Raw genomic sequence first — 25,750 nt, 5'->3', positions numbered from 1 at the left:
TATTTGACTGCCAAAACAGCATCTCTATATATTATACATGATATCTTATGTACACAGAAGTAAAAACAAAGCAAACCCAGCATCTCCTCTTGCAGGCTTAAATTATTCTCAGCCTCACGCTCACAGCAGTCTTTAATACGCTTTTGCAGGACTTGTTTTTCATCTTATCAACAGCATATAGTCCGATATGAAGCTGCAGCAGGTCATGGTTTTGTGTCTCCGTCTGCTTGGCTGGGAGGGGGTTCCATCAGGTCTTTGAAGCCCAGTTTCTCCATAGGCTCCTTTGCCATCAGCTGACTGGAAAACACAAGGTCTTGTTCAAAAAGGGAACCTACATTTTGTTTGATTTTAATGAGGTATAAGGATGTAAAAAGGTGTATGATTTAATAAGGTTTCTCACTTTTCCATGCGGCACTCGAGGTAATCTTTGGACTGCAGTCGGCACTTGGCGTTGTCGAAGCTGTTGTCTCTCAGGCATTTCATAAACGTCTCCTTGAAGATTTTACACTCTCCTGAAACAATAAAGCACATTCAGAGTGAAGCTTGTCGTCACATTTACTTCACGTTAAATTACGTTTAATGTGTCTGTTTCTATTCTGCCATGTTTTTCTTCTCTACTGTCTTGTTGTGTCTTCTGCTTCTTACTGCCTCCTAAAGTGATCAATTTTAGGAGGATTTTTTCCAAGGAGCATTAATATTTGGTGGTACTAATGGCTATTTCTCCAAGCTTGCACTGTGTCGACCTTCATCAACTGTGGTTAGAAACTCATTGCTCTTAAAACAATCTAAACTCATGCCCACTGCTCCTAGTATAAGGATGGGTTAAATGCAGAGGATTTGCATGTCCATGTGTCACAAAATAAAGAGGGTTTCATCCTCCAATTTTAGATAGATAGGTGTTATATTCATCCCAAATTGGGAAATTACTTTGTCGGGGTGTTTGTAAACCATTACACGAGCTACACATATTTAAAAGATAAGAAGAAGATAACAATACAAATAAATTAGCAGAACGTATTTCCAAAATTCACATTAGAAAGGACATATATCCCTCGGGTATCTAAATACTAAACTATATAACGAAGATATTGAATAAATTGAGTATTCACAGTCTCACTAAGCTTCACAAATATATAGATATACACTAAAGACACGTATTTGCAGTAGCATAGATTAGCCTTTAGCTTTATGCATTAACCTCCAGATGAATGCATTGTTTATTCAGAGTAAAATGTAACTACTGTATGTCTGCTTAGATTTAAGACTCAGCCCTGAGTGCATACAGAATTTAAAGTGTTATTTAACCCAGGTTAACAGGACATTTCGTGTGTTTTCTCACCGAAATGATCCAGAGGAAACGAGCCTTTATCCGGAGCCCGAGGTTTGAAACTCTTCGACCCGAAATTCATCGCAGTAGACATTTTTTAAGTGTTTAAAACGCTTTTTGAACAGAGATTTTTGAAGCTTTCTGTAAAATCAGCAAGTGACCCTGTTGTCTCGCGAATATGACGTCATGGTTCTTCTCTGCAGACAGTAGTAGTCGATGGGATCGCATCGCTGATCGGTTTTCGATTAAGTCCTTAAAGAAGCAAACACTCGCTACCAGAACAAATAAAGTATTAAATGAAAATGAAATAAAAATAACAATAAAACTACTATTTTATGTTACTTAAAATTGCTAATAAATGCACAATATCCTGCAAACATTTTGTTGAGACAAAGTAATGGTTGTCTTAGTTTTATTTTATTTATTTCTGGAATATTTAATAAATAAATCAACATATAATAATAGACCAAATGTATAAGCTGGGGGACATAACCCCGTATCTAAAGAAATGCTAGGCTGTAATTATTATTATTTTTAATAATTGTTATTTCCGTTTCTTCGTTGAGATGGTCAAACATTAGAATGAGTTATTCTTATTTTTAATGTATTTTCTATTATGTGCAATGACTTGCATTGTTTATACTGCTGCAACACAAACATTTCCCAGTCTGACATTAATAAAGTAATTCTTATCCTATTTTATCTTAATTTAGGGACAGAGGACAGTCCTACACATCCTGTCTCTTACAATAGGGTCTATTAAATAGTATTTAAAACAAAACCCAACATGATGATCGAGGATATCAAATACCCTTCTGTAAAAATACAAGTAGTGTCCTACAATAATAACAACTCGGTTCCACTTTAAGAATTCGGATCAATATCCTTCCTGTAAGTCTCTCTCTCCTCTTGTGCATTACTGATTCATTCTACTCTAGACAATGTTCTAGACAAACACTGGGGAGGTTAAATACATAATAAGTGTAATTACAGTAGCCTATTGTTGGATATAATGGTTGACATATTCATATGATAAGAAGGATGAATTGTGTTCTGGTAGTCCACCGCTGGATGTCTCACTCTTATAAGATTATATTTGAACTGTACAAAAAAGGATGTATAAATAGAACCAATCTCATAATAAAAAATGGTATGTATGTAAACAGAGGACTATCCTGCACAGTGTATGAAAAGAAAGTCCTTTATAGTGTAAGGCCTTTTAAATATGATGTAATATCTTACACATTGTGATTCTATAGGATATAAAATAGACTGCTGTACCAAAATAACAACATACAATTATAGTTTGCTCCACTTTAATTACTGTTATCACATTTAAATCTCATATTATATGCCTTTCCACTTGTGCTTGAGTCTGCATCAGATGTAATATTCATACTATAAACACTTAATGATGTGCTAGCATGGGCAATGGAGGGTTTAAGAAAGACTAAGAGGCCCTATTCTACTTTTTTTCCCCTCTCCTGACTTGTGTTATAGGCATGTAAATGGTCTGCAAAGACTAAAATCCCAACGTTCCAGAACATAGTGACACCACTAGGTAACACTTGTGCTCCTATTGGCTGGCGCTTTAACACATTGTATGTGATAGGCTAAGGGGCGGGACATCTGTAAACTGGTTTATACCAATCACAACAGAGCCGATTAGCTAACCAATCAGAGCAGACTGGGCTCTGGTTTCAGACAGAGGGTGCAAATAGGTGCAGCAGCACAGGCAGAATGAGAAACATAAAGAGCTTTCTGAACATTAGAGCCTGGAGACATGTCCCAGGAGAGACACTAATATGAAAACGAAAATGAGCCTCTTTAAAGAAATGTGTTCTGGTAGTCCACCACTGGATGTCTCACTCTTATAAGATAAGGGAGAGGAGGCAGACAGGCAGTAAAGGAGGGCGGGAGGAGGAGATGGTAACATGTAGGCTTGATTATTATGCAGTCTCAGTAATAGAACTATTAAACAGACAGAGGTTTCCTCCAGCAGCTCCAGGCTTTCTCCTCCTCTTGTGTCGGATTGGAGGAGTATCTCTCTGCCTCTCTTTTCTTTCTTTCTTTCTCTCTGTCGGACTTCCATCAGCGGATGTCCTTCTTGTTCTTCTCCTTCTTTCCCCCCCCGCGGTGAGGCTGCTGCTGGACCGATAGACTCAGCATGGCGGAGGAACCGGAGGGGAACAACCGGCTCCTGCAGGACGTGCTGGCGAGACCGGGCAACGGAACGTGTGCAGACTGCGGCAATCCAGGTAAGCCTTTCCCCCGGAAAAAAAACCCGACTCCTGGACCCACCTTAGAGACAGTGCATGCAGCTGCAGGTGATGCATGTAAGAGGCTGGGGAAACATGCAAACTACTGCTTCAAAACCAGACAGGTGTGAGTGAATTTTGCCCAGAAAGGATGGCAAATGGCCTGGAACAAGAGATCTACGTGGAAATTCAGCATTTTATTTCATATATGTCCCCAGAGACTGGACTCTGGACTGCCATAAACACATACAACACTCCTATGTGGCTGTCATGGTGTGAGAGGGTGCACAAAGACATGTCAACTATCCCCTGTGTGTGTGTGTCCACAGTGTGTGTTAGCTTATCTTGTGGTCTACACTGTCAGCAGCACTGGCTCAGTAATTATTGGTGTTTGCTCATGTCTTGTTTTTCATTTAAATGGCACAATTTGTTCGTCATTATCAGCTTTTCTCCACCCTCTCTTCTCATGCTTTCCCCCTTTTTTTGTTAATCCTCTCTCTCTCTTCCTCCCCTACTCTTCCTCCCACTCCTTTCTTCTTCTTCTTCTCACTGAAAAATGGCAATAAACCAGTGATTGGCCACAGAGGCTCCGGTTCGGGCCGCTTGCCCAGTGTTTGGAGCCGAGCCGCCCAGGATGCCTGTTCCTCGGCCCTGGTTACGGCACCTCTGAGGACTGGCTGTTGGGGAGCAGATTTGGGAGCCAGAGGCACTCGAACAAAGACATGAGATAGGTTTGTTCTGAGCTCTTGGAGAGGGATTGCATCCTGACCAAGAGGGTGTGAGGGGGTTGAGAAATGGGCAGAACATGGGCTCTTAACATTGTTGTTGCTGGGTAGCGAGCTGCTTGAATGAATCAGACATTTTTATGTGGCTTTTTGCTTCGTAGTATACTTTAAATTACATAATGTGCCTCACCCTATAGCTGGTTTATTTGTCTTGGATATGAAAACAACAGTTGGATGGGTTGCTGTTGCATTTTGTGAAAGACATTAATTGTTCCCGGGGGAAAACCTGACTGACTTTAGTATTTGTCTACATTTCTTTTGTGCCACAAGCTACAGGTTAAAGTATTTATTTATCCTTAAAAATATCTCAACATTTACCCAGTGGATTGGCACAAAATGTCAGAGTCATTCTTGGTTCCCAGAGGATGTATCCTAATGACTGCTGAGTGAAATTTCTAGGCAAAAATTGGATGGATTGTCTTGAAATTTAGGAAGTAAGGATGTTTATGGGAGCTCATTTCCTCCAGCAAAAGACAACTATACGACTTATAATGAAAACAAAAGATGCTTTGTTGACTTAGTATCCTGAGACTATAACATCGTATCTCAAAATTACTACTTTCTATACAAAAACAATGACAAAACGTCTTTTCAAGATAGTTTGCTCATTATTTTTGAGCTATTAGGTAATATCTAGAGAGGGGTTCTCATCATGCATGCGTTTTATTCTTCACATTTATGGAAATGGGCTTCCATAAGATATTCATGGTCTCAACAGGATGAATTATTATACTTATGGTGGTCATTTAATGTCTAATCAGGGCTTTACTTCGTGACCTAATACAAGCAATATTGATCACATTCCCACTAGCCTCTTCAGTGCTGATTTAAAATGTGAAACACTAAACATGCTTATCATCAGGATGCTGGTGTTGTCATTGGTGGCATGTTGCTATGCTGATCTAACAGCACCACTGTGCCAGAGTACAGCCTCCCAGAGACAGCTGCAGACTCTCCGTCTTGTCTGGGATAAATTGGCTGGTTTACTGAAACCCATATGGCCTTATTTGACCTAAACTGTTGTGCAACGGTCCACATTGCCAGAGGAAACATTGGATCCGATTGTTTCCCCCACTGAGATTGTTCATTAGTTTTGCGTGGCAGGCTAGCCGCTCTCACCTTTGCAATCATTACATAATCAAATTTAGCTTTGTGGGGAGCAAAGGTGGGACAGATGTTCGGTGTTGTGCAGCAGGATAATCAGAGAAGCTGGTAATTGTAGAGTGACTGAGGAGAATCCCAGCTGGGGAACAGAGGGACATAAATGCTCTTTTATCCCTCAACAAGTGCTCAGTCTCCCTTGAGCTACACATGCTAACACAACTGCTAGTGAAGCTGCTAAATGATCTACAATCGCTGGGCTTATGTCATGAAATTTCAGGAGAGAGGCTCCAGTGTTTGGATATCCATCCATCAACAAGACACATCTTCCTCCATCCCTCTGCTACCAGATCAGGCTCATAATTCACGTCTCATAATAGTCACGATATGAATTATTGATGCAGGTGGCTCTTTCCCAGATGGGGACAGGATCTTATCGCTGTGACTTTTTCAGGAAAAACATCACAGTTTCATTACAGCTCCGAACACCACAAATCATTTCCACGGAGCAAACACACAAACATGTCCTGAACAGGAGAAGGTTACCTAGGAGGAGGTCAGGAGGTTAAACAGGGTGTAACAGGTAGGGTAGCATTTTAGCATGAAGCAAGTTAGCATAGCATATTAGCAGCTTAGCGGTGGTGATGTGAAGTCACGCGACCGTGTTGTAGTTCCTTTATAGCCCAACATCAGCCTCCTTTAGCTTAGTGGTTGTGAGTTGAAGTCATGTGACCGTGCTGTAGTTCCTTTATAGCCCAACATTAGCCGCCTTTAGTTTAGCAGAGGTGAGGTGAAGTCATGTGACCGTGCTGTAGTTCCTTTATAGCCCAACATTAGCCGCCTTTAGTTTAGCAGAGGTGAGGTGAAGTCATGTGACCGTGCTGTAGTTCCTTTATAGCCCAACATTTGCTTCAACTATTATAATAGTGGAGTTTATGTAGAGATTATCCTGCTGAACTAAGGGATAGCAGCGATGGTAACTTCCATGTTGTACTACAATAACACGTCACCCCTGCACCACATCACATGAAACCCTTTTTATTGCAGGCTTACAGAGTAAAGACACATCATTATAGGCAGTGACCTGGCTGTCCTGCCTCACCCCTGTCCTATCTTCCCATCAGATACAACATCCATTAACCTGACAGCCTGCCTGCTGTAATTGGTCTTAAAACACACAGTGGCAACACTGCTTGTGCGTTTTCTTTACTGCTTAGTCATTCTTCCTCTGCCCTTCCTTACCTTTGCGTTTTCTCCCCTATCTTTCCTCTCCCGGTGCTCACAGAGGAGTTTATACACAGCAGCGTTTCTCTGCAGCCCGTTGGAGTTCTGCCCTCTGCTAAGGACACACAAATGAGTTTCTGCCTCCAGAGGAAAGCCTCAGCAGTCCTCTGGGGGTTTGGGGAAGGTGTTTGTGGAAACAGCAAAAGCTGCAGGAACTATGATGAGATAGGCGGGGGGGGGGGGGGGGGGGGGGGGGGGGGGGTTTCAGGCTCCCCATAGCAGCACACTCATGGTTTTATAGTGAAAAGTTTGAGAAAAAACAACATTTTCTGCCTTTCCCATTGTTCCCTGTTCCCTCACACTTTGTAACAGATCAAAGACTCTAGCCGGTGACCTTCAAACTGTCTTCAGAGATGCTTACGTCAAGAAATATACTCTTTATAGCTCATACTGGGAGAACTAATCCCTCCTTAATAAATACATTCATACATAAACATAAACCTAATTGAAGTTACCAAAAATACTGGGGTGCCTAATTTGCATATTCAAGACATTTTCAGACTAAATACATTCTCCACGGCTGCAGAAATAAAGCCAGTGTTGGTGCCTGAGGGGCTTTAGCTAAGACATGAGGGGTCAAAACCTCTGCTGTCCCGACTGTCTCATCATTAACCCCACCACTGACACACTGACAGATGTGTGCACATCCAGATGAACTGCTGCAGATGCAGAAAGTGTCTGAATGTCCACAGGCAGAGGGGCTGCTATTGTATGCCCCTTCATCATTTATCCCCTGCAGTTACGCCACAGGCTCTACATTTTGGAGCTTTGAAAAGGTGATGATCAGAATTACTGTACTCAAAAAATATATAAATAAGATAACACAAAATATAGTTAATTTAATTATTTAAAAACACTTTTATTCTGAATTAAAAAAGAAGTAATAAACATATAATTTATTATAAAATATAATTCATTTAATATAAAAGAAAACATGGAATAAAATAAATACAAAATAGAACAATAATAATATAAACATATATAAAAAACATATCAAATTAAAATACATTTATATTCATTAAATGTATTATAAATAACAATTAATGAAATATAATAAAAAATAAACATTGAATAAAATAAATAAGGAAAATATATTCCAGACTTTCAGTCGATATAAAAATCGAATAGGGCACAGACAATAATACAATACACATCTATAAAAATGTAATATATTTAATATTCATATTCAAGAAAAAATGGAAAATAAAGAGCAAATACTTCCCCTTTTTTTCTGTCAATCATTCCTCAGAGACGGGGCTATTTAACACACAGCATATGCACCGCACAACAAATCAGCAGAGTCACACTACATCAGGAGTTTCCACCTCCTGCTCACGGCCACGGTGCATCTGTTGTTCTCAGTCGTCCTGTTGAGAAACATGTAGATGAGGAAGCCCTGCGTGTGTGTTTGTGTGTGTGTGTGTGTGTGTGTGTGTGTGTGTGTGTGTGTGTGTGTGTGTGTGTGTGTGTGTGTGTGTGTGTGGTTACTCAGTCATGCGGCCACAGTAATCTCCATGAGTGCTGTCTGCTTCTCCATAAGGTCTGACTCAGCCGGTGATGACCTCACTGCTCAGTGGCTGCTGCTGTGTAGGTGTGTAATTGCTCAGAGAGGAGATGTAACAAATTAAAAATAAAGAAAAAGCAAGTTGTTTGATTTGTTCACATCAAAGCGGCGTCTCCAGGAGTTGACTTTCATATAAATATCACCTAATGTCGCTGGTTAAAAGAGATAAATGGGGGGAAGATTATCGTAGATGCCAGTAACTCCCTCTGGGAATCTCTCAGATCTCCTCTCTGCACGATAAAGAACACACACTCATCCTCCTTTCTTTTTCCTCCATCCCTTCCATCGTCTTCCTCCATCCCCACCATCATCTTCCTCCTTTCTCCTTCTCCTTCATCTCCTCCTCTCCCTCTACGGTTACTCCATCTTTGCTTCTCCGGCCTCATGAGGACAAACATCTCCTTTCCCCTTTTCCCTCCTTTCCCTCTCTTTCCTTTCCCTCTCATATGATTCCCGTGAGCATTACACACTCTTTCTGTGCATGCGTGTGTGTGTGTGTGTGTGTCTGTGTGTGTGCGCGCACCACGCTGAGGGCCTCCTCGTGTGAGAAATGGTAGATTCGCCGCAGAGGGAGTGACTGTGGTGACTGTTGAGTGTTGCAGTCGGACTCTCAGTAGGCTGTGGCCATGCATACACAATGCCTGTTAACACGTGTGAAAATACACTGTACAGTATACACACACACACACACACACACACACACACACACACACACACACACACACACACACACACACACACACACACACACACACACTCTCTTTTTTCATTGTGGTTTAATCAGGATATTTTAAAGATCAATCAACAAATTAATTGATCTAAACTAAAGAATTGTAAATGAATTAATTATTGACCATTCATTTTTTATAAACTGAGAGAAAGACGAGGAAGAAATTCCGCCCTAAAGTAAAAATATAATCAGACAGAACAAATATATAATAAATATATTTGTTCTAAATATAAATGTAATATAATAAAACAAATGCTTTATACTTTTATGTTTATAAAAATAAAATAAGTATTAATTAATAAAGTAAAATATTAAATTAATTAAAGTCTTATTTGAAATAAAGTTTTACTCTCAGTTGATCGTCCAAAATCACAACACTGACACATGTTTAAATGTAGTCTTTTTAACGTTGTGTTATTTATTATTTAACTGGCTAGTTTTGTCTGTTGTAGTTCAAAATGTGGTTATTCATTGGTAAGGTTCAGCTCAGTTGTGCTCTTCAAATGTTTCTTTTTATAACTCACTAAACTTCAATCATAGACTTGTTTCTGCCTTCAGTGGAAAACGTCCGACCCTTCTTTCTCGCTGCTCTGAATCCGTCTCTCTCTGTCGCTTTCTCTGACACACTGCGTCTCTGACTTCATTTGCATGGACAGATTCAAAGTCTACGTGTGATACTGTGACTCACATGTACCTTTACTGAACACCCACGTAAGCCCCTGCTCATGTTTCACGCTGCAGAGAGAAAAACATCTTCTGACTGATGGATGACAAGAGCTGGAGTCAAGTGTGTGTTAATCAGATGCCAATAAAGCTGCAACCAACGATTATTTTCATTATCGATTCATTTTCCAGTACATTTTTTGGTCTGTAACAATTCAGAAAATAATAAAAACTGTCCATTAGGACTTCTAAAAGTTCAAAATTGTGTTTGTTCTCAGTCCGAAACCTATAGGAAGTCAGTTTATTCTGATTCAAAGCAGATAAAACAGGAAATCTGCTATTTGAGAGTCTGAAAACAGCCCTTTTCTGCCATATTTGCATGAAAAATGACTTTCAAAACAGTTGGAATCAATGTCTGCAGCTCTAATAAGCATATAACAATGAGTGTGTTCTCTCTGTGTGTGTGTGTGTGTGTGTGTGTGTGTGTGTGTGTGTGTGTGTGTGTGTGTGTGTGTGTGTGTGTGTGTGTGTGTGTGTGTGTGTGTGTGAGTGTGAGAGTTTGTTGGTGCAGCTAACCTTATAATTACCCCGGCTGACTACTGATCAGATCTCATGCGCTCTGCTTCCTGTCACTAATCTATCTATATATCTGTTTCATTTACTATCAGTATTTATATCCTGAACCTCGAGCTGGTGTTCTCTCTGTGGCTCTTTTATCACAAGATTTTCTCCTCCCTTATCTGTCTTCCACCCCACCACCCTTCTCTCTGTCGCCCTTCTGTGCCGCTTTGCCCCAAATTTAATTTCTCCCCTTCTCTCTTGCTTCCCTCCCCTCACCTCCATGCTTCTCCCTCTCTATCTCTTTCTGTCCTGCAGAGCCGGAGTGGGCGTCGCTGACTCTGGGTGTGTTTGTGTGCCAGGCCTGCTCGCTCCTCCACCGCAGCATCCCTCACATCAGCCGGGTCAAATCTGTCCAGGAGACTTGGGATGCCAGTGAGGTGGAGGTAAGGCGGTGAATGCCAAACATACTCACACTGCATCTAGGGATACATCCATCAGAAACATGTTCGAATCCTGAAGAAATCTTGCACACGGCAGCAGGATTCTCTTAATATTACACACAGAAATCCATCTTGTCTGACCTCAAGTAACGCCTTTGTTTCCGAACTACTGCTAGAGTTAAGGCTGTGGTTGTATATGTTATTAAATTGGCTATATTTGAAAAAAGACAAGATGCATTTACTTTGTGTTAACATTTTTCTTTTACTGAACAATAAACATTACTCCAGGAAATGAACATGAATTGGATTTACCTCTTGGGAATAAATACGTATACATCCCAAACATGCTGGTACTGTTCCTTTAAGAATGAATCCGGTTGCACTAATTGTTTTTCCATCCAGCCCAATCTAAAGACATTGAGAATCGTGTCTTAATTCTTAGTTCTGCATACTGATTTTGTTTGAATCCCACTTCGTTCAACATAAAAATGCAAATTAAAGATGTGAATTTAAGAAAAAGAATGCAACACAGACCCATACTATGAAGTATGGAGCCCCTGGTAACCACAGAGTCTCAAACTGTGCCATTATTTTTTAGTTTCTATGGAAACAACGTAGTCGTGGTGGGGGGGGGGACATTTTTTTACACTATGACAGAAAAAGAGCAGGATGGGGAAATGTGTTGAGTGCAATGAAGCCAAAGCGAGGGTTATTATCCATTGTGCAGTATGTGCAGTCTCATTAAAACACTGCCTGGTGCTGGTGGGTCAGGGAGGAGGTTTGAGGCTGCCTTGTTTAGTTTTCTCCCAGCAAATGAACAATTTAGATCCATATTCAGATATATTCTCTGTCCATGCTAACATGACTACTAACTAACTAATAACGTACACTTGACATGCACATGCTGGAGTAAATAAGAAGCTGCTGGATGTAGACATTGTCATATATGGCTTAAAAAAAATAAGAGACAGGCAAAGGAGGATTACAAAATGCCACATCATTGCAGAACAGCTGCTACTATAGACAGAAAAGGTCAGCCGTGCATCTGTTAACCACGTTGAATTCACGCAGGTAGTAAACAAAGAAGCCGTTCCTATTCTTTAAGAAGTGTCTTATGATAAGATTAACCATGAGGAAGCAAAGGTTGTTTTTGTCTGTCATCAAGCTCAAAAGCTCTAGCTGTTCAGAATAAAACCAACCCTTAAGTTTTTGGAAAGTAGCATCTTTTAAACATATTGTACTTTTTTGAAGGGGTCGGAAGTGGCCTGAATAGTGTGGCAGTAAGGCGTACATGAGGCTAAAGTTCAGAGTTTAAAACAGCCTAAAACACATTTGTTTGGATGAAGCCTTGAATATGTTACAACAGAATTACAGGAACCTGAACGGACCAATAATGTGGGGAAAAAAGTGGATTCTTCCATTAAAAATGATTCGATATGCTGTGAAACCTCCACATATCTCCAGTCCCTGTGCAAGATATCTCAGTCTTATCTGCTCAAGATCATTGCTCTTCAGCTGACCCTGACCTCTGACCTCCCGCTGGAAGGAAATCATTCAGGATCAATGGAGTATCATTGCATTAGTGACACCGTTTATCCCTGGTGTGTAAAAAGAAGCTGAGTGTAATACTCTATGCCTGCTTCAGAAATACATCAGCTCCTTTGCAACACACAGAGATACATTTTGAGATTGTTGTTTGTTGGACTAATCAAAAAGTGTTGCTTTCTTTTGCTCTGCTGCTGCGGTGGTGAGAAGTTGTGCCGTGGATGGATTTGTCAGCGCTTTAACACCACTCTGTGACAAAAAGGGACTTTTAGGGGAGGTGATGCTGGCATGAGTCATGAGGAAACAGGAGGCTGGAGGTGTGGGAGGACAGTAATTGGGACGTTAAGGGGATTTGACTTAAGGGGAGAGTGAGGTTTGGTGAGGTAAATGTAGAAATGACACTGCAGTAGTGGGTGTTTTGGGGGTAAAACCACATGAAAGAGTATTAGATGTGTTGGACTATTAGATCTGATTGCAGGTTTATTAATACTTTGTGATGAATCTCACATTCTGTAACTGTAGTATAGGGATAATTTAGATGTGGTTTTGAAATGCCAGAGCTTTATTGTTAAGACTTCTGGAGCGGCTGTAGTCCCGCTTCAATAAAACATCCACAATTAGAGGAGACACTGTTGTCTAACAGACACAAAAGGATTTATTTGACTAGATGTTCAATAGATAATCTCATCCCAAATGTGTCTGGGATGTGAACACTGAAAGGTTGGTGTTAAAGAAGCCCTATACCTTTTTTTTTCATAAATGATTTTATTTTGAAATCCAAATGAGAATAATTTACTTGGGGTTTTCAGAATAAAATACCTTTAAACTGTGGTTAGTAACCCTTTTTTAAACATGCTGTTTGATATATTGACCCCACTTTCCATTCACAAGTGCTGCATATATTCCATGAAAGTGAATATTAAGTGTGTATATGAACAGGTTGTGTTTTTTTGGTCTCCTTTTCAGTTAGTCTCTGCCACTGGAAACAATGCAGCCAAGGCCAAATATGAGCAGAAGGTTCCTGCTTTCTACTACAGACCAACACACACCGACTGCAAGTAAGCGCTTTTTATTGAAGTTATGACCTTATGGTGCAGAGAGTATGGTTTATATACAAGCAGTTCAATGTCTGTTGTCTGAAAATATACAGTTTTTCTGACGTGAAATAGAAAATATCATCAAAATAGTGACAAATCTACCTTGTTACATTATCAACTTGGCAATTAGGTCCTTTTAACATTGGTATTTAATGTGAAGGAATTAGCCTACTTGCTAGTTAGCTAACATGATTGTAACCATATAGGCTAACTAGCAAGTAGGCTAATTCATTCTCAATAAATAACTATGTGTGCTAACTAGCAAGTAGGCTAATTCATTCTCAATAAACAACCATGTAAGCTAACTAGCAAGTAGGCTAATTCTTTCTCAATAAACAACCAGGTAGGCTAACTATACAACCAGCTCTTTTTTTTTGGCACTTCTCCACTGTAGACTGTAATATTGGATGCTATCTCTTAAAGGTCAATGTTGTGGGTAAATGTGTAATAACCTTCAGTGAACAAAATATCAAAGCTGACTCGTAAGTTCACTTATGTTTTGATATAAATAGTAAAAAGACTGAGTGCTTTACAGCTTGCTTTTGAGGACGTCCCCTCATGTAAGAAATGAATGATGGTTGAAGAGAAAGGAGCCACCGTTAATGTCAGTAAAAAAAAAAGTGATATATTGCCACCGGTGTTACAGAGATGCCCATCAAACTGTTGCCAAACCTCCTCAAACTTTAAACAAGGTCCATTATTCATATTTGTATTAAATTTAGTGAATTTATGAAGGTTTTTTATTTTAGAAAGGCTATTTCTATTTGCATTTTTATGTGCTTTTGGCTTTTGTTGAGCTTTACAGTCATGTGTGTGAATGCTGAATGCAGAGGATGTTAAAGTGATGCCAACACTTACAGTGCAGAAGCAGTGACACACTTTAGACACATACACTGTTCTTTTTCACACCTCTCGCAGCTTAGATATCACTTCTTCTTTCTCTTTGTGTGTAAATGACCTATGCAAAGTATTGACACCTCCCTGACCGATTTTCAATTTCCTTTTCAGTACTTTAGAATCACATCAGATTGTTACATGCTTATTTGACAACTCTCACAGCTCTGTACACTTATATATTTTACTGTTTCTGAAAGCTGCTGTACACTAAGTCCTTTATATCTTGTACTTAAGTGAGAGTAAAAATACCATAGTGTGTATTATAATTAGACATCCTGCCTTCAAAATGTTACTGAAGTCCAAGTACACAAGAATTACCATCAAAATATACTTAAATTACACAAAGTTAAAGAACTCATCATCTGTCTTTCTTTCTAAAGCAAGTATGCCTGTGTTGCAGCTGGTAAATGTGGATCTAATTTAAGTCCATCACATACTAGTGGATGGCTTGTGAATTACCTTCAAATAAAGCTAACATGGGAAAGTATAAATTGCATTGTAAACACTAATATATCTCTTATCTCCTTCAAACCCTCTGCTTGTAAGCTAAGTTAGTGACCGAGATTTATTCGGACATTTTAAGCTCGTCCATCCATTTCTGTCTCTCTGTCTGCCACCCTCTGTGATTGAAACAGACAGAAGCAGAGCTAAGTTAGGTGGCGCCGGATCAAAGTGTCCTCATCGGTGTGTGTGCCATGCTGTCTGTTTGTGTTCACTCACTCACTTTCCCCCCCGCCCTGAGAAAACAGGGTTTGGATCCAGTCACTAGAAGGTGTCATTCAAAGGGAAATCCGCTCAGTTTGAGATACAGGCAGAAAAACAGGAAACAGCATGAGAGAGACAATTGGCATGGTGATGTGTTGCCATTTGTTGAAGGTCTATCGTTGAGATTTAGCTGCAGCTTTGGGAGAAAGTGGGGAAACAAAAGAGCGTTGTTGAACTTAAGCTCAAGGCCCGTTCCATTATTCAGTTTAATCAGGACCTACACAAACAACAGGGCTAGTGTTCAAAATGGAAAACAGGGAAAAAATGGTCAGCCATTGTATTAATCAATACCCCTTTCAGTGTGTGTGTGTGTGTGTGTGTGTGTGTGTGTGTGTGTGTGTGTGTGTGTGTGTGTGTGTGTGTGTGTGTGTGTGTGTGTGTGTGTGTGTGTGTGTTTGGGGGGGATAAAAAGCTACAGCTAGCAGTTATAGATATGATGTTAGATAAGAGAATATGTGCATTAAAGTTACCTTTACTTCAACAATCTAAGGCTAAGAAATGCACTCTGATGCATGTTAAACCATCACCTGCTTTTTGGGTAATTAAGCGCTGCCATTATTCACAATGAGAATTTGCATTATCCTCCTTTTACTGCACAGTTATATCATCTTAAATTGTAATGCTAATTTTATTTTTATTTTTCAGTCTTTTACTGGGAACTGTGATATCAATTTTCTATGACTATTTTACGAGGAGTCAATATTCTACTCTGTGAAGCACTTACGGACTACATTCTTGCATGACAGGTGCTTTACCAACAAAGCTTATTATATCAGCATACAGATATTATTTTCTAAACAGTATTAGCTCCTCTCATGCTTGGAAATCCAATTAGTGCTAATATAAATCAAAAATAAATATGATAAATTAGTAATAATAATTATAATTTAGTAGAATTTAAACATAGATATAGTATAGATTACCTTTTCAAAAAGAAAATAATAATAATAATAATAATAATAATAATGATAATAATAATAATAATAACAATAATAGTAATAATAATAATAATAATAATAATAATAGTAATAATAATAATAATAATAATAACAATAATAGTAATAATAATAATAATAATAATAATAATAGTAATAATAATAACAATAATAGTAATAATAATAATAAATAATAAATAATAATAATAATAATAATAAAAAAATAATAATAATAAAAATAATAATAATAATAGACAAAATCATAACTTTTTACAAAGAATAAAATAAAATCTCAAACTCAGATATGTGTCTGTATAATAATTCTCGTTTAATAATACTGTACAGAAAGGTCTTTATACCTTATGTGTGTAGACCAAGTGAAGTGAGTATTTGATATAAAGGATACTTGTGTGTGTGTTTCTGTGTCTGCAGGATGCTGAGAGAGCAGTGGATCAGAGCCAAGTACGAGAGGAACGAGTTTGAGTTCATCGAAAAACAGGAGCCTTACTCTGCAGGTATTCACATCCCTTTCTATTATTGTGTATCAGTGTGTCCTTAGGTGCATTGCAATGAGAGTAAGCAGAGGATACTAATACCACTTTCAAGTCTACATGTTAAATATGAACGTTTTGTTTTTGGACCCATGGGCTTTTAGTCCAATTGGGCATTTTTCAGACTAGAGTTGTTGTCGGGAAAATGGTCCGTCTGAACAATCGTCAGTCCCGAAATTAAAAATGCATGAAGAGAAAAGCTTATAACCACCTCTAGTTTAAGTTTAAGACTGAAGAGAAGCAAGATATTCTTTCCTCGTCTCCTTATCTGAATGTATTACCATCAAAGTGTTTAAAAGGCGACTAAATGCTTAAGTGGGAGCTCAATTAAGCGAGTCTCTGAAAGAGATATCACCCAAAAGAAGACCTTCAATCGAATGTTTGACACACACTTTCTTTACTCTAAAGCTCTCTTCTACCTTCTCCTTATTAAAAGCCTGTCTCTGCCATTGATTTCCTCTCTGTTCAGTGTGTGTGTGTGTGTGTGTGTGTGTGTGTGTGTGTGTGTGTGTGTGTGTGTGTGTGTGTGTGTGTGTGACTCTCGGACATGAGACATTCACATACATTACCTCATTGATCGATAACCCTCCATGTCGCCTCCTTCCTTCACACTCTTCTCCTTCCTCCAATCCTTTGCATAGACACGATCAATATCATCATTGGCCGCTGTGGAGGGCCAAGTTAATGCCAACACACACACACACACACACACACACACACACACACACACACACACACACACACACACCAAATGTCATGTCCCTCTCAATGAATGATGAAGAGATCATGAATGCACAAATAGAGTTGGCAGAATGACTCACATTATTCAACTCTGTGTGTGTATGTGTGTGTGTGTGTGTGTGTGTGTGTAATACCACCCATACTCTCAGGCAGTCTGCCTATGCCTGAAACGCAACAACATTTTCAGGTTAATTGAACTCCAGCTCCTCTAATCCACCGGGAAATGTTGGTCTGAGGAGTTTTCAAGGTTCTGCTTATCGAAGGGTAAACAACGCAAGATTGGCGTAAAAGATTGACCATAATTGCTCTATTTTATCAAACTCGGCATATGAGTGTATGCTTGTGCATTCATGAAAGTGTTTGTGTCTTTTAAATACCTTCAAGGGGGTTTTAAAACATCAACAAATCCTCAATCCTAAGAGAAAACAGAAGCCACTTTTTTTCCACGTCATCATTCAAGACAAACCAACTCCTCTCTCATCCCTGACGTGTCATTTTAAGTGCAATGGTATCCCATAATTGAATCATTGTAAAGCACTCTGAATCACATCATCGGTCTAATGGCTCAAATGTCAAATGAGTCACTTCTTAAGTCGCAAAAATAGATCCAGATTAGAAAGAAAAACACATCCCAGCGTGACGAGAATAGACGAGAAAAGACAGAAAGGGAGGCGGTGTGGGCCAAGCCTTTCTCCCAAAATAGAAGAAGAAGAAGAAGAAGAAGACGAAGAAGAAGGAGGAGGAGGAGGAGGAGGAGGAGGAGGAGGAGAAGAAGAAGAAGAACAACAACAAGGAGACATTACAGGATATCAATAACATGGAAGAAAAGATGTGATTTGGTCTTTAGAGGAAGTCATTTATTTATAATTCCTGCTCAATTCTGCCCTCTCTGGTCTGTGTGCCTCCTGGGTGTCCTCCCTTTTCATCCTCCTCTTCTAAATGTGATTTCAAACGATTCCTGCTCTCACCTTACACCATCGCTTACTATCACACCTCTGTTTTAATCTCCTTTTTCCCATAACAACCCCACACTTTTTTCTTGTCCTCTCTGCTCAGGGTACAGGGAGGGTTTTCTGTGGAAACGAGGACGAGACAACGGTCAGTTCCTCAGCAGAAAGTTCATCCTGTCGGAGAGGGAGGGCGCGCTGAAGTACTTCAACAAGCAGGATGTAAGAGGATGATGCAGCGGGAATTAAAGGGGGTTCCTAGTGGAAATAACAAGCCATTTAAGACAAGAAAACTGACCTTAAACATAACATTACAATCACTAAAAACTGTGTGTTCAAGTCCCTTTCACTCGGGTTTAAAGCAGGATTGAAATTTGCTCCCTTTTACAAATATGCTCTCACTTCAGGATATGGAGTAATTTAAGCTAATCTAGTCAAGAAGAAGAAAGCCACAGCCAATACATGCAATATATAGACCTAAAGTTTCCAAATTAAAATATAGGCTAAATAGATAAATGATAGGCTAAATAACTAACTAAATCATTTGATTTGGTGGCGTGGTTTTGACTTAGATGCACCGGTAAAATGTAGTTTAGCACTTCTTCTGATCACAGATGTGTAAAAACAAAGGAGCAGTTTGATCAGACGTGTTCAACGTGTACTAAGTCCTGCGTTTGGTTCATGTCCTCCTCCCCTAAGGCCAGGGATCCCAAAGCCATGATGAAAATCGAGACCCTGAACGCCACCTTCCAGCCTGCTAAGATTGGCAACCCGTGCGGCCTGCAGATCACCTACCTGAAAGACAACAGCACAAGGAACATCTTCGTCTACCACAGCGACGCTAAGGTACACAGATGACCTCCTGTTTGCTCACATGCTTTAAACTGATATCACTGAACACGTTGCTCCTTAAAGCGCCTACAAATATAGCAGCCGTTTCAGAGCATGAGTGAAAAACAAGGGTATTGTATTATAATTCATATCCAGCGCTGCTCATCACAGTCCGAGGCTCTTATACCTAATTTCTCTCCCTCCCCTCTTCCCAGAAGTGTATGCAAATTAGGGTGATATGTCGTCCTGTGACTTATAGCGACTTTGAAGCTAATGCTAATTGCTTTCATTGGAAAAACAATCACACTTTGGTTGTTCCACTATAGCTGCCGTTTCCATTTCTTTGGGATAATAAATGCAAAGAAGAACTGGGGATAGCTACCAAGGTAAACACAAGTGTTATCCACTTCCTGTTTGGGTTGCAGAATGATTGTTTTGGAGTAAAAAACAAGGCCTAAAGAGAACCAATGTTGTCATTTCCTATTAGCCATTACATTGCGCAATCAACATTTACTCCCTAACTCCATAAACACTTTGTGCAAGACTTCTCTTACGCTCCATGCCACGTCTTATCGTGCATTAATTCAGGGCTGGTGGTATAATATGCATGCTGTCTGCTTTACTAAACACACTCGGACTTGGGAACGTCCCTCAATAATTCATTTGCTTTTGGCTTTTTGCGTAACGCTTCATTTGTAGTACCAGTGTCCTCAGCAGCTACAGGGAGAAGTTGACACAGTTTTTCTGGCTGTAAGGAAATGACTGCAAAGGTAAAATGTGGACTTTCAGCTTTAAATCAAAGGTGTCTGCATCCAAATTCAGGGAAAACTGTAGGGTTTAATTAAAACAGTACTAAAAGGGTTGTTTTCGACACAATTAATCACCAGTCATCATCAGTGAAAATAATCTGTGCAGCCCTAGTCTACATCCACATGCAGAACAAATTGTGGAAATGCATTGAAAAAATATAAAAAATAGAGGAGGAATTGGCAAAAACAAACGTAGAAATTGCCACAAAAATATCTTAAAAAATTGATGAATTAGCAAAATAAAGTCTGTAGTTTTTGCACGTTTAGTTTGATTATTTTGGTGTCGTTTTCCTAAATAGATTTCAATGTAATCATGGAAAGAAGCCCAAGCATCCACCTGTAGAAAACCTTCCCCATGAGGGAGGAGAGGAGGGTTATCTTTGGCTCCAGCCACCCCCTGCTGTCCTCAGTAGGGTGCTTCCTTAGTCGGGAGGGATGAGGTCAGAGCATACACTCAAAATGTCAACGATTATAAGAAATAGTAGTGCAGATTTTTAACCGTTTGACTTATAAACGCTTGAGATTTTAATTATAAACTTCCACATTCAAATAATTGATATATATGTGTGCCAGAGAAAGACAGATAGATGACGAGTTAATAAATAAAGAGAATATTAAAAAGGAGACAGACAGTAAAGCAATATATTCAGGATGTAGGAACAGACATGGCGCGGCTCCCTCTGCTGGGGGTGGGTGTCACTGCAGGCGGAGACAGGACGAGTTCATCGGGTTCGTTCGGTGTCACCGTCACTCTTCTTCTGTGGTGCTGTTATCGACAGCTCTGCAGCATCCTCACAGCACAGAGGCCTCTGAATACACCTCAGTGATGAGAAAGAACACACATCACTCACTCTGAGCCGACGGGGAATAGAGACGGTGTGAATTCCTACACTGACGGTGTGTGGGTGTGTGTGTGTGTGTGTGTTTTACAGGAGATGGTCGACTGGTTCAATGCTATCAGAGCGGCCAGATTCCACTACCTGCAGGTGGCCTTCCCTGGAGCCAGTGACGAGGAGGTGAGCTTGTAATTACATAATGGGCCAGCAGCAGCTCTGTCTGTAGGGATTTGGTTTGGGACCATTACTGGTTCGAGTCCCTAGGAGGTCATAAAAAATGTACTGTCGACTGGTAGCTGTAGAGGATGCCTCTCCAGTATTGTGCGTGGGTGTTGTTTCTCCTGGTGTCTAATCACAAAGCATTTTAGGACTACCCATGCATAGGGGACTCAGTTATGTCCTATTTTTTCACAAGTCTTTGAAGAGAAAGTTTGACAGATTTTACAGATCTCGGTTTTACAGATTGGCCGATCAATTTATCGATAAGTCAACCAAATCATTTAGTCAAATAAGTGATTTTTTCAGGCACAGACTGCCCTACATTGTCGTTTTAGATATTAATGATAGTCCCCTTCATCATCCATCTATTATTCCTCTCTTCCAGCTGGTGCCTAAACTCACCCGAAACTTCATGAAGGAAGGATTCATGGAGAAAACCGGTCCAAAGGTTGGTGCTTTTTTGACGTCAAATCTGGAATTATGTATTAACTACACCAAATTTCTATAGTTACATTTACCCAAATTTGAAAGCGTGATGTATACTTTAATTACATTTATTTCTCACCTAACTTGATTGACACTTGCATCTCAACTTCCCTCAATAATGAATCCTCTCTTCAGTGTGTAACGGTGTCTCTTGCTCTGCCTCAGCACACAGAGGGCTTTAAGAAGAGGTGGTTCACCATGGATGACAGGAGACTCATGTACTTCAAAGACCCTCTGGTAGGACCTCATTATGCTTCCTTTACTTCTGTCTGATCGCTCCGTGTCTTCACCGTACTTCCTCTGTCTCCCAGGACGCCTACGCCCGCGGAGAGGTGTTCATCGGCAGTAAGGAGAACAGCTACACCGTGCTCTCCGGCCTGCCCCCCACCACGCAGGGACACCACTGGAGCCACGGCATCACCATCGTCACGCCTGACAGGAAGTTCCTGTTCGCCTGCGAGACCGAGGCCGAGCAGCGTGATTGGATATCGGCCTTCCAGAGGGTCATAAACCGACCAATGAGGCCGCAGGAATACGCAGGTGAGGGACATTTGGTCCTAATTTATAGCTCTGGTTCTCCGTGTCTCCATGTTTGTCCCCCTCCTCTTCCTTTTGTCTACCCTTTGTTCCCGTCACAGAAGCATCAGGGGCCTCTGTATCTCATTCAAGCCCTCACATTGTGCTTCCTCTATTGTCCGAAGTGGATATATGTGACGTGAACTGATGATAATGTACGACGTAAAGCCCCAGTGGCCTAATGGATAAGGCACTGGCCTCCTAAGCCAGGGATTGAGGGTTCGAGTCCCATCTGGGGTGATTGACAGCTGGGCCCTTAACTATGAGGTCTATGGGTTCATATTAGTGTTTGGGAGAAGTACGAGGTTAATGTTACCTTGTAAATGAAGGCATCATGAGTTGGTGGAAAAAGGCAACAGGTTTGTTGTTGGTTGGAATCAAACCAGCACCAGCACTGTACTGGAACAGAACTCAGTTCAGTGGTGTTTTGACTGAGGTTGTTTAGGAACCAGACGTGCTCCAAGAGGTTGGAAGAGGCCATTGTAACTCATTTAAGACCACTGTTTGTGTCCTGTATGACTAGAAAGCTGGCAAAAATGTGGAATTTTGTGCCCCAGTGGCCCAATGGATAAGGCACTGGCCTCCTAAGCCAGGGATTGTGGGTTCGAGTCCCATCTGGGGTGATCTCTAGCAGAAAAATTTGATTATTGTCTCTCTCGTGCAAGAAAAGAGTGCTGGGCCCGCTATAATGGATCAGCCACTGGCCTCCTAAGCCAGGTATTGTAGGTTTGAATCCCATATTCAGCCGAAATAACTAAACAAAACATGGGGCTTCTGTTTCATGATCAATGTATACATCTAATAAAGAAAGCGTAGTCATGTAGCGACTTTCAACGGTAGGAAAAGAAGCTGCGTTCTGTCTATCTATGTCTTGTGCTTCAGGACCATGGACAGAACCACACCTTAAACAACAAACAGCTGTGAACACTGTGGCTGTATATCGGTTATATTGCTTTATATTGATGCGATGTGTACAAAACTGAAGGACACCTGGCATTTTACGCCCCAGTGGCCCAATGGATAAGGCACTGGCCTCCTAAGCCAGGGATTGTGGGTTCGAGTCCCATCTGGGGTGATCTCTAGCAGATCAGCATTTCTAGCTTTCGTGCAGTGAGAGAGGCCCTTAACCCGGTCTACAATGGATCAGCCACTGGCCTCCTAAGCCAGGTATTGTAGATTTGTGGGGCCCTTTACAGCCTAAATACTGAACATGGTGCTTCTCTTTCGTGACTAATACGTAAGCTTCTGCTGGTTTCAACACTAGGCAAAGAAACTGTCCTCCGTCTCTTGCCTCATGCTTCAGAACCACGGACAGCGCCGCACCTAACACAACAAACACCCTCCTACATCTCCTTTGTTTTGGCTGTTTGTGAACAGAACTGTGACATGTGTTTGTCACTCTGAAAGGGTCATAAGCATGGAGTGTATGGACACTGGTTTGGGCCTCAGTGGCGTCACCAAGTGGCATTTGAAAGACTGCAGGTTTCAGGCACAATTTCCAGATTTCCTATTCAGATTTGTTGATTTATATTGGTGCTACAGGTCTGGAAAAATGGTGTTGATGCATGCTTTTGAGCCCCAGTGGCCTAATGGATAAGGCACTGGCCTCCTAAGCCAGGGATTGTGGGTTCGAGTCCCATCTGGGGTGATTGACAGCAGAATAATGCTTTTAATGTGTGCTGGGCCTCTAACCCACACTACAATGGATCAGCTGCTACCTTCCTATGCCTGCCTTTGTAGGTTTGAGTCACATCTCGGGCCATCTGTAACTGGTTGAACTTACTTCTTCTCTTGTGTCTTTGCAGTGGAGGCCCATTTTAAACACAAGCCTTGAAGATGGCAGGAGGACACGACTCAACTGGACCGACCCAAGAAGTCTCCTTCAGATCAGAGACTCTCCCAACGTGAGACCATGTGGGGAGGAAGTGGGGATAAAGAGGAGGAAAACAAAGAGACAAGAAGGGACTGGAGCCTATCTGTGTGAAGAAAACTTGAACTCAAATGGGACTGAAGGCCCAGAGGGTAGATGATGTCATCACTATGCGCCTACCAAACTCGTGCTAAACATTACCATCCGACCTTTCCTCAGTGGATCCCCTCCCCCCCCGCCCCCCCTCTCGTCTGGGTCATCCTACCTGTGATCTAATGTAATTATGTAATCTAGAGTCATTTCACTGGTTGCTTATAACAAAGACAATGCATTGTTAATTTATTGAATGTACAGTTTTGATGACAGTGGCTTAAAATGTGTGTGTGTGTGTGTGTGTGTATGTGTGTGTGTGTGTGCGTGTGTGTGCGTGTGTGTGTGTGGAGTTTTCTGTTGAGGATGCTGTGGGGTTGAACCTCTGGCACTGAGACCCTGTTAAAAACCTGAAACCTACAAAGTGCTGTTAACAACAAATATGCATAAACACACATCTCTCAGTGATCACCGTAGCTGTTAAGGTGGCCGATCCGGACAGGGTTCCTTTACGACTTCCAGTGTTCTCTTATTTATTGTCGGACATATCATCGTAGACGGTCGTTGCTGCTTTTAAAAGGATTGTAATGTGACAGGATTGTAATTTATACAACACTTCTACTCTGCAACTGGTTTTGTTTGACCATCTGGTTTTGAAGACACAGTGTTGTGTTGACCCTGGAATCACAGTGACAAGTTTGTTTCAATATTAAAAAAAACTAACGTGAATACAGATGAAGCTGAAATCAAGTGGGAGTGGCTGATTTTTTGGGGGACATTTCTTGCAGATATGGGTCTGGATAGTGTATGACAAATGTTTCAACACGAGGTGGGTTTATTTGAGCACATCCAGGAAAAACAACGTGTAAGCAAAGTGTGAAGCCAATGATTATGAAGGTGCAGTTACGTCCATTTACCCAGCAGATGAAGTTCTTCTGTTACTTTAGGGAGTTGTTTCACTGGACAACAGCAATGCAAACTAAAGGAATAGTTTGACAGTTTGGGAAAGACTTAGTTGATCAAGATTAGATGAGAAATCAACACCAGATCACCTGAAGACAGATCATTACGCTGATTTTGCTTTGATGATTTGCATTAAGACTAAGAATAACAGATGATTATTATTTTCGGTATGTTTTAATTGTAGTCAGAATTGCACAAGTTTTAAAAATAAATAAAACATTTTTTTTTCCCTAAAAGTCAGAATTCTGCAATTTTGAAATTATTATTGATTTTTCCAGAATTCAAAGTTCGTAAAAAAAATAGGTGTGACTTATCTCTGAAATGAATATTTATTTTTTCGGAGATTTGTATTCTTTATTTCCTGAAAGTCAAAACTCTGCGATTTTCAGAAAAACAAAATATAAAGATGTATTTTTTCAGGATAATAAAATAAAAAACTCAGGATAAAAAAAAGGGGTCAAAAATCTTTTTTATTTCAAATAAAAAACATATATATTTTAGGTTTCTGAGACTGAAGACAAAACTCTATTTCTCACGTGACCCTTATCCTCTTCCGTACAATTCCCCTACACTGCGGTGCGGAAAAACCTGGACGGTCAGATCTGGTAAGATGTATTCTATACACCAGCAGAGGGCGCTCTTCAGTCACCTGTAAAGGAGATCTGTGCAGCAGGAAAAAAGTGTGTGACCTGCTCTGAGTTTTGAATGTCACCTGATGATCTCGCCACTCTCTCTCACACACACACACACACACACACACACACACACACACACACACACACACACACACACACACACACACACTTCCCCTCCCTGACGGTGTGTCTATGGCATCAATGTGGCGTCTGTCTGGATGTCGTGTTGTCGTTGGCAACCAGG

At 40.5% G+C, this 25,750-nt stretch overlaps 2 protein-coding genes and 4 non-coding genes across 6 annotated transcripts; 5 read left to right on the top strand and 1 right to left on the bottom strand.

Moving 5' to 3' along the window:
* Nucleotides 1-7: 7 nt before the first annotated feature.
* On the bottom strand, nt 8-1,546 carry LOC134871391 (cytochrome c oxidase assembly protein COX19). Its single transcript, XM_063894165.1, has 3 exons — nt 1,340-1,546; nt 401-512; nt 8-297 (listed from the first exon to the last, which is right to left on the bottom strand). Exons 1-3 carry the CDS (start codon nt 1,419-1,421, stop codon nt 204-206), a joined length of 288 nt encoding a protein of 95 aa, XP_063750235.1. The 5' UTR covers nt 1,422-1,546; the 3' UTR covers nt 8-203.
* Nucleotides 1,547-3,251: 1,705 nt separating this feature from the next.
* On the top strand, nt 3,252-24,636 carry LOC134870889 (arf-GAP with dual PH domain-containing protein 1). Its single transcript, XM_063893392.1, has 11 exons — nt 3,252-3,585; nt 10,589-10,716; nt 13,225-13,316; nt 16,385-16,467; nt 18,301-18,413; nt 18,891-19,037; nt 20,764-20,847; nt 21,272-21,334; nt 21,538-21,609; nt 21,684-21,912; nt 23,754-24,636. Exons 1-11 carry the CDS (start codon nt 3,495-3,497, stop codon nt 23,780-23,782), a joined length of 1,131 nt encoding a protein of 376 aa, XP_063749462.1. The 5' UTR covers nt 3,252-3,494; the 3' UTR covers nt 23,783-24,636.
* trnar-ccu (transfer RNA arginine (anticodon CCU)) lies at nt 22,116-22,188 on the top strand. Its single transcript has one exon. It is a non-coding gene; the product is annotated as a tRNA-Arg (tRNA).
* trnar-ccu (transfer RNA arginine (anticodon CCU)) lies at nt 22,499-22,571 on the top strand. Its single transcript has one exon. It is a non-coding gene; the product is annotated as a tRNA-Arg (tRNA).
* trnar-ccu (transfer RNA arginine (anticodon CCU)) lies at nt 22,951-23,023 on the top strand. Its single transcript has one exon. It is a non-coding gene; the product is annotated as a tRNA-Arg (tRNA).
* On the top strand, nt 23,524-23,596 carry trnar-ccu (transfer RNA arginine (anticodon CCU)). Its single transcript has one exon. It is a non-coding gene; the product is annotated as a tRNA-Arg (tRNA).
* Nucleotides 24,637-25,750: the final 1,114 nt, after the last annotated feature.

This window comes from Eleginops maclovinus, chromosome 10, assembly GCF_036324505.1.
Source record: "Eleginops maclovinus isolate JMC-PN-2008 ecotype Puerto Natales chromosome 10, JC_Emac_rtc_rv5, whole genome shotgun sequence".
Lineage (NCBI taxonomy): Eukaryota > Metazoa > Chordata > Actinopteri > Perciformes > Eleginopidae > Eleginops > Eleginops maclovinus.
This window is presented reverse-complemented; position numbering and strand designations above follow the sequence as displayed.

Coding starts and splice junctions, on each gene's coding strand:
- LOC134871391 (XM_063894165.1), bottom strand. CDS start 1,421: ATGTCTACTGCGATGAATTTCGGGTCGAAGAGTTTCAAACCTCGGGCT. Junction 513..1,339: donor GTTTCCTCTGGATCATTTCG/GTGAGAAAACAC, acceptor TTATTGTTTCAG/GAGAGTGTAAAATCTTCAAG. Junction 298..400: donor CTCGAGTGCCGCATGGAAAA/GTGAGAAACCTT, acceptor TGTGTTTTCCAG/TCAGCTGATGGCAAAGGAGC.
- LOC134870889 (XM_063893392.1), top strand. CDS start 3,495: ATGGCGGAGGAACCGGAGGGGAACAACCGGCTCCTGCAGGACGTGCTG. Junction 18,414..18,890: donor AGTACTTCAACAAGCAGGAT/GTAAGAGGATGA, acceptor TCCTCCCCTAAG/GCCAGGGATCCCAAAGCCAT. Junction 20,848..21,271: donor CTGGAGCCAGTGACGAGGAG/GTGAGCTTGTAA, acceptor CCTCTCTTCCAG/CTGGTGCCTAAACTCACCCG.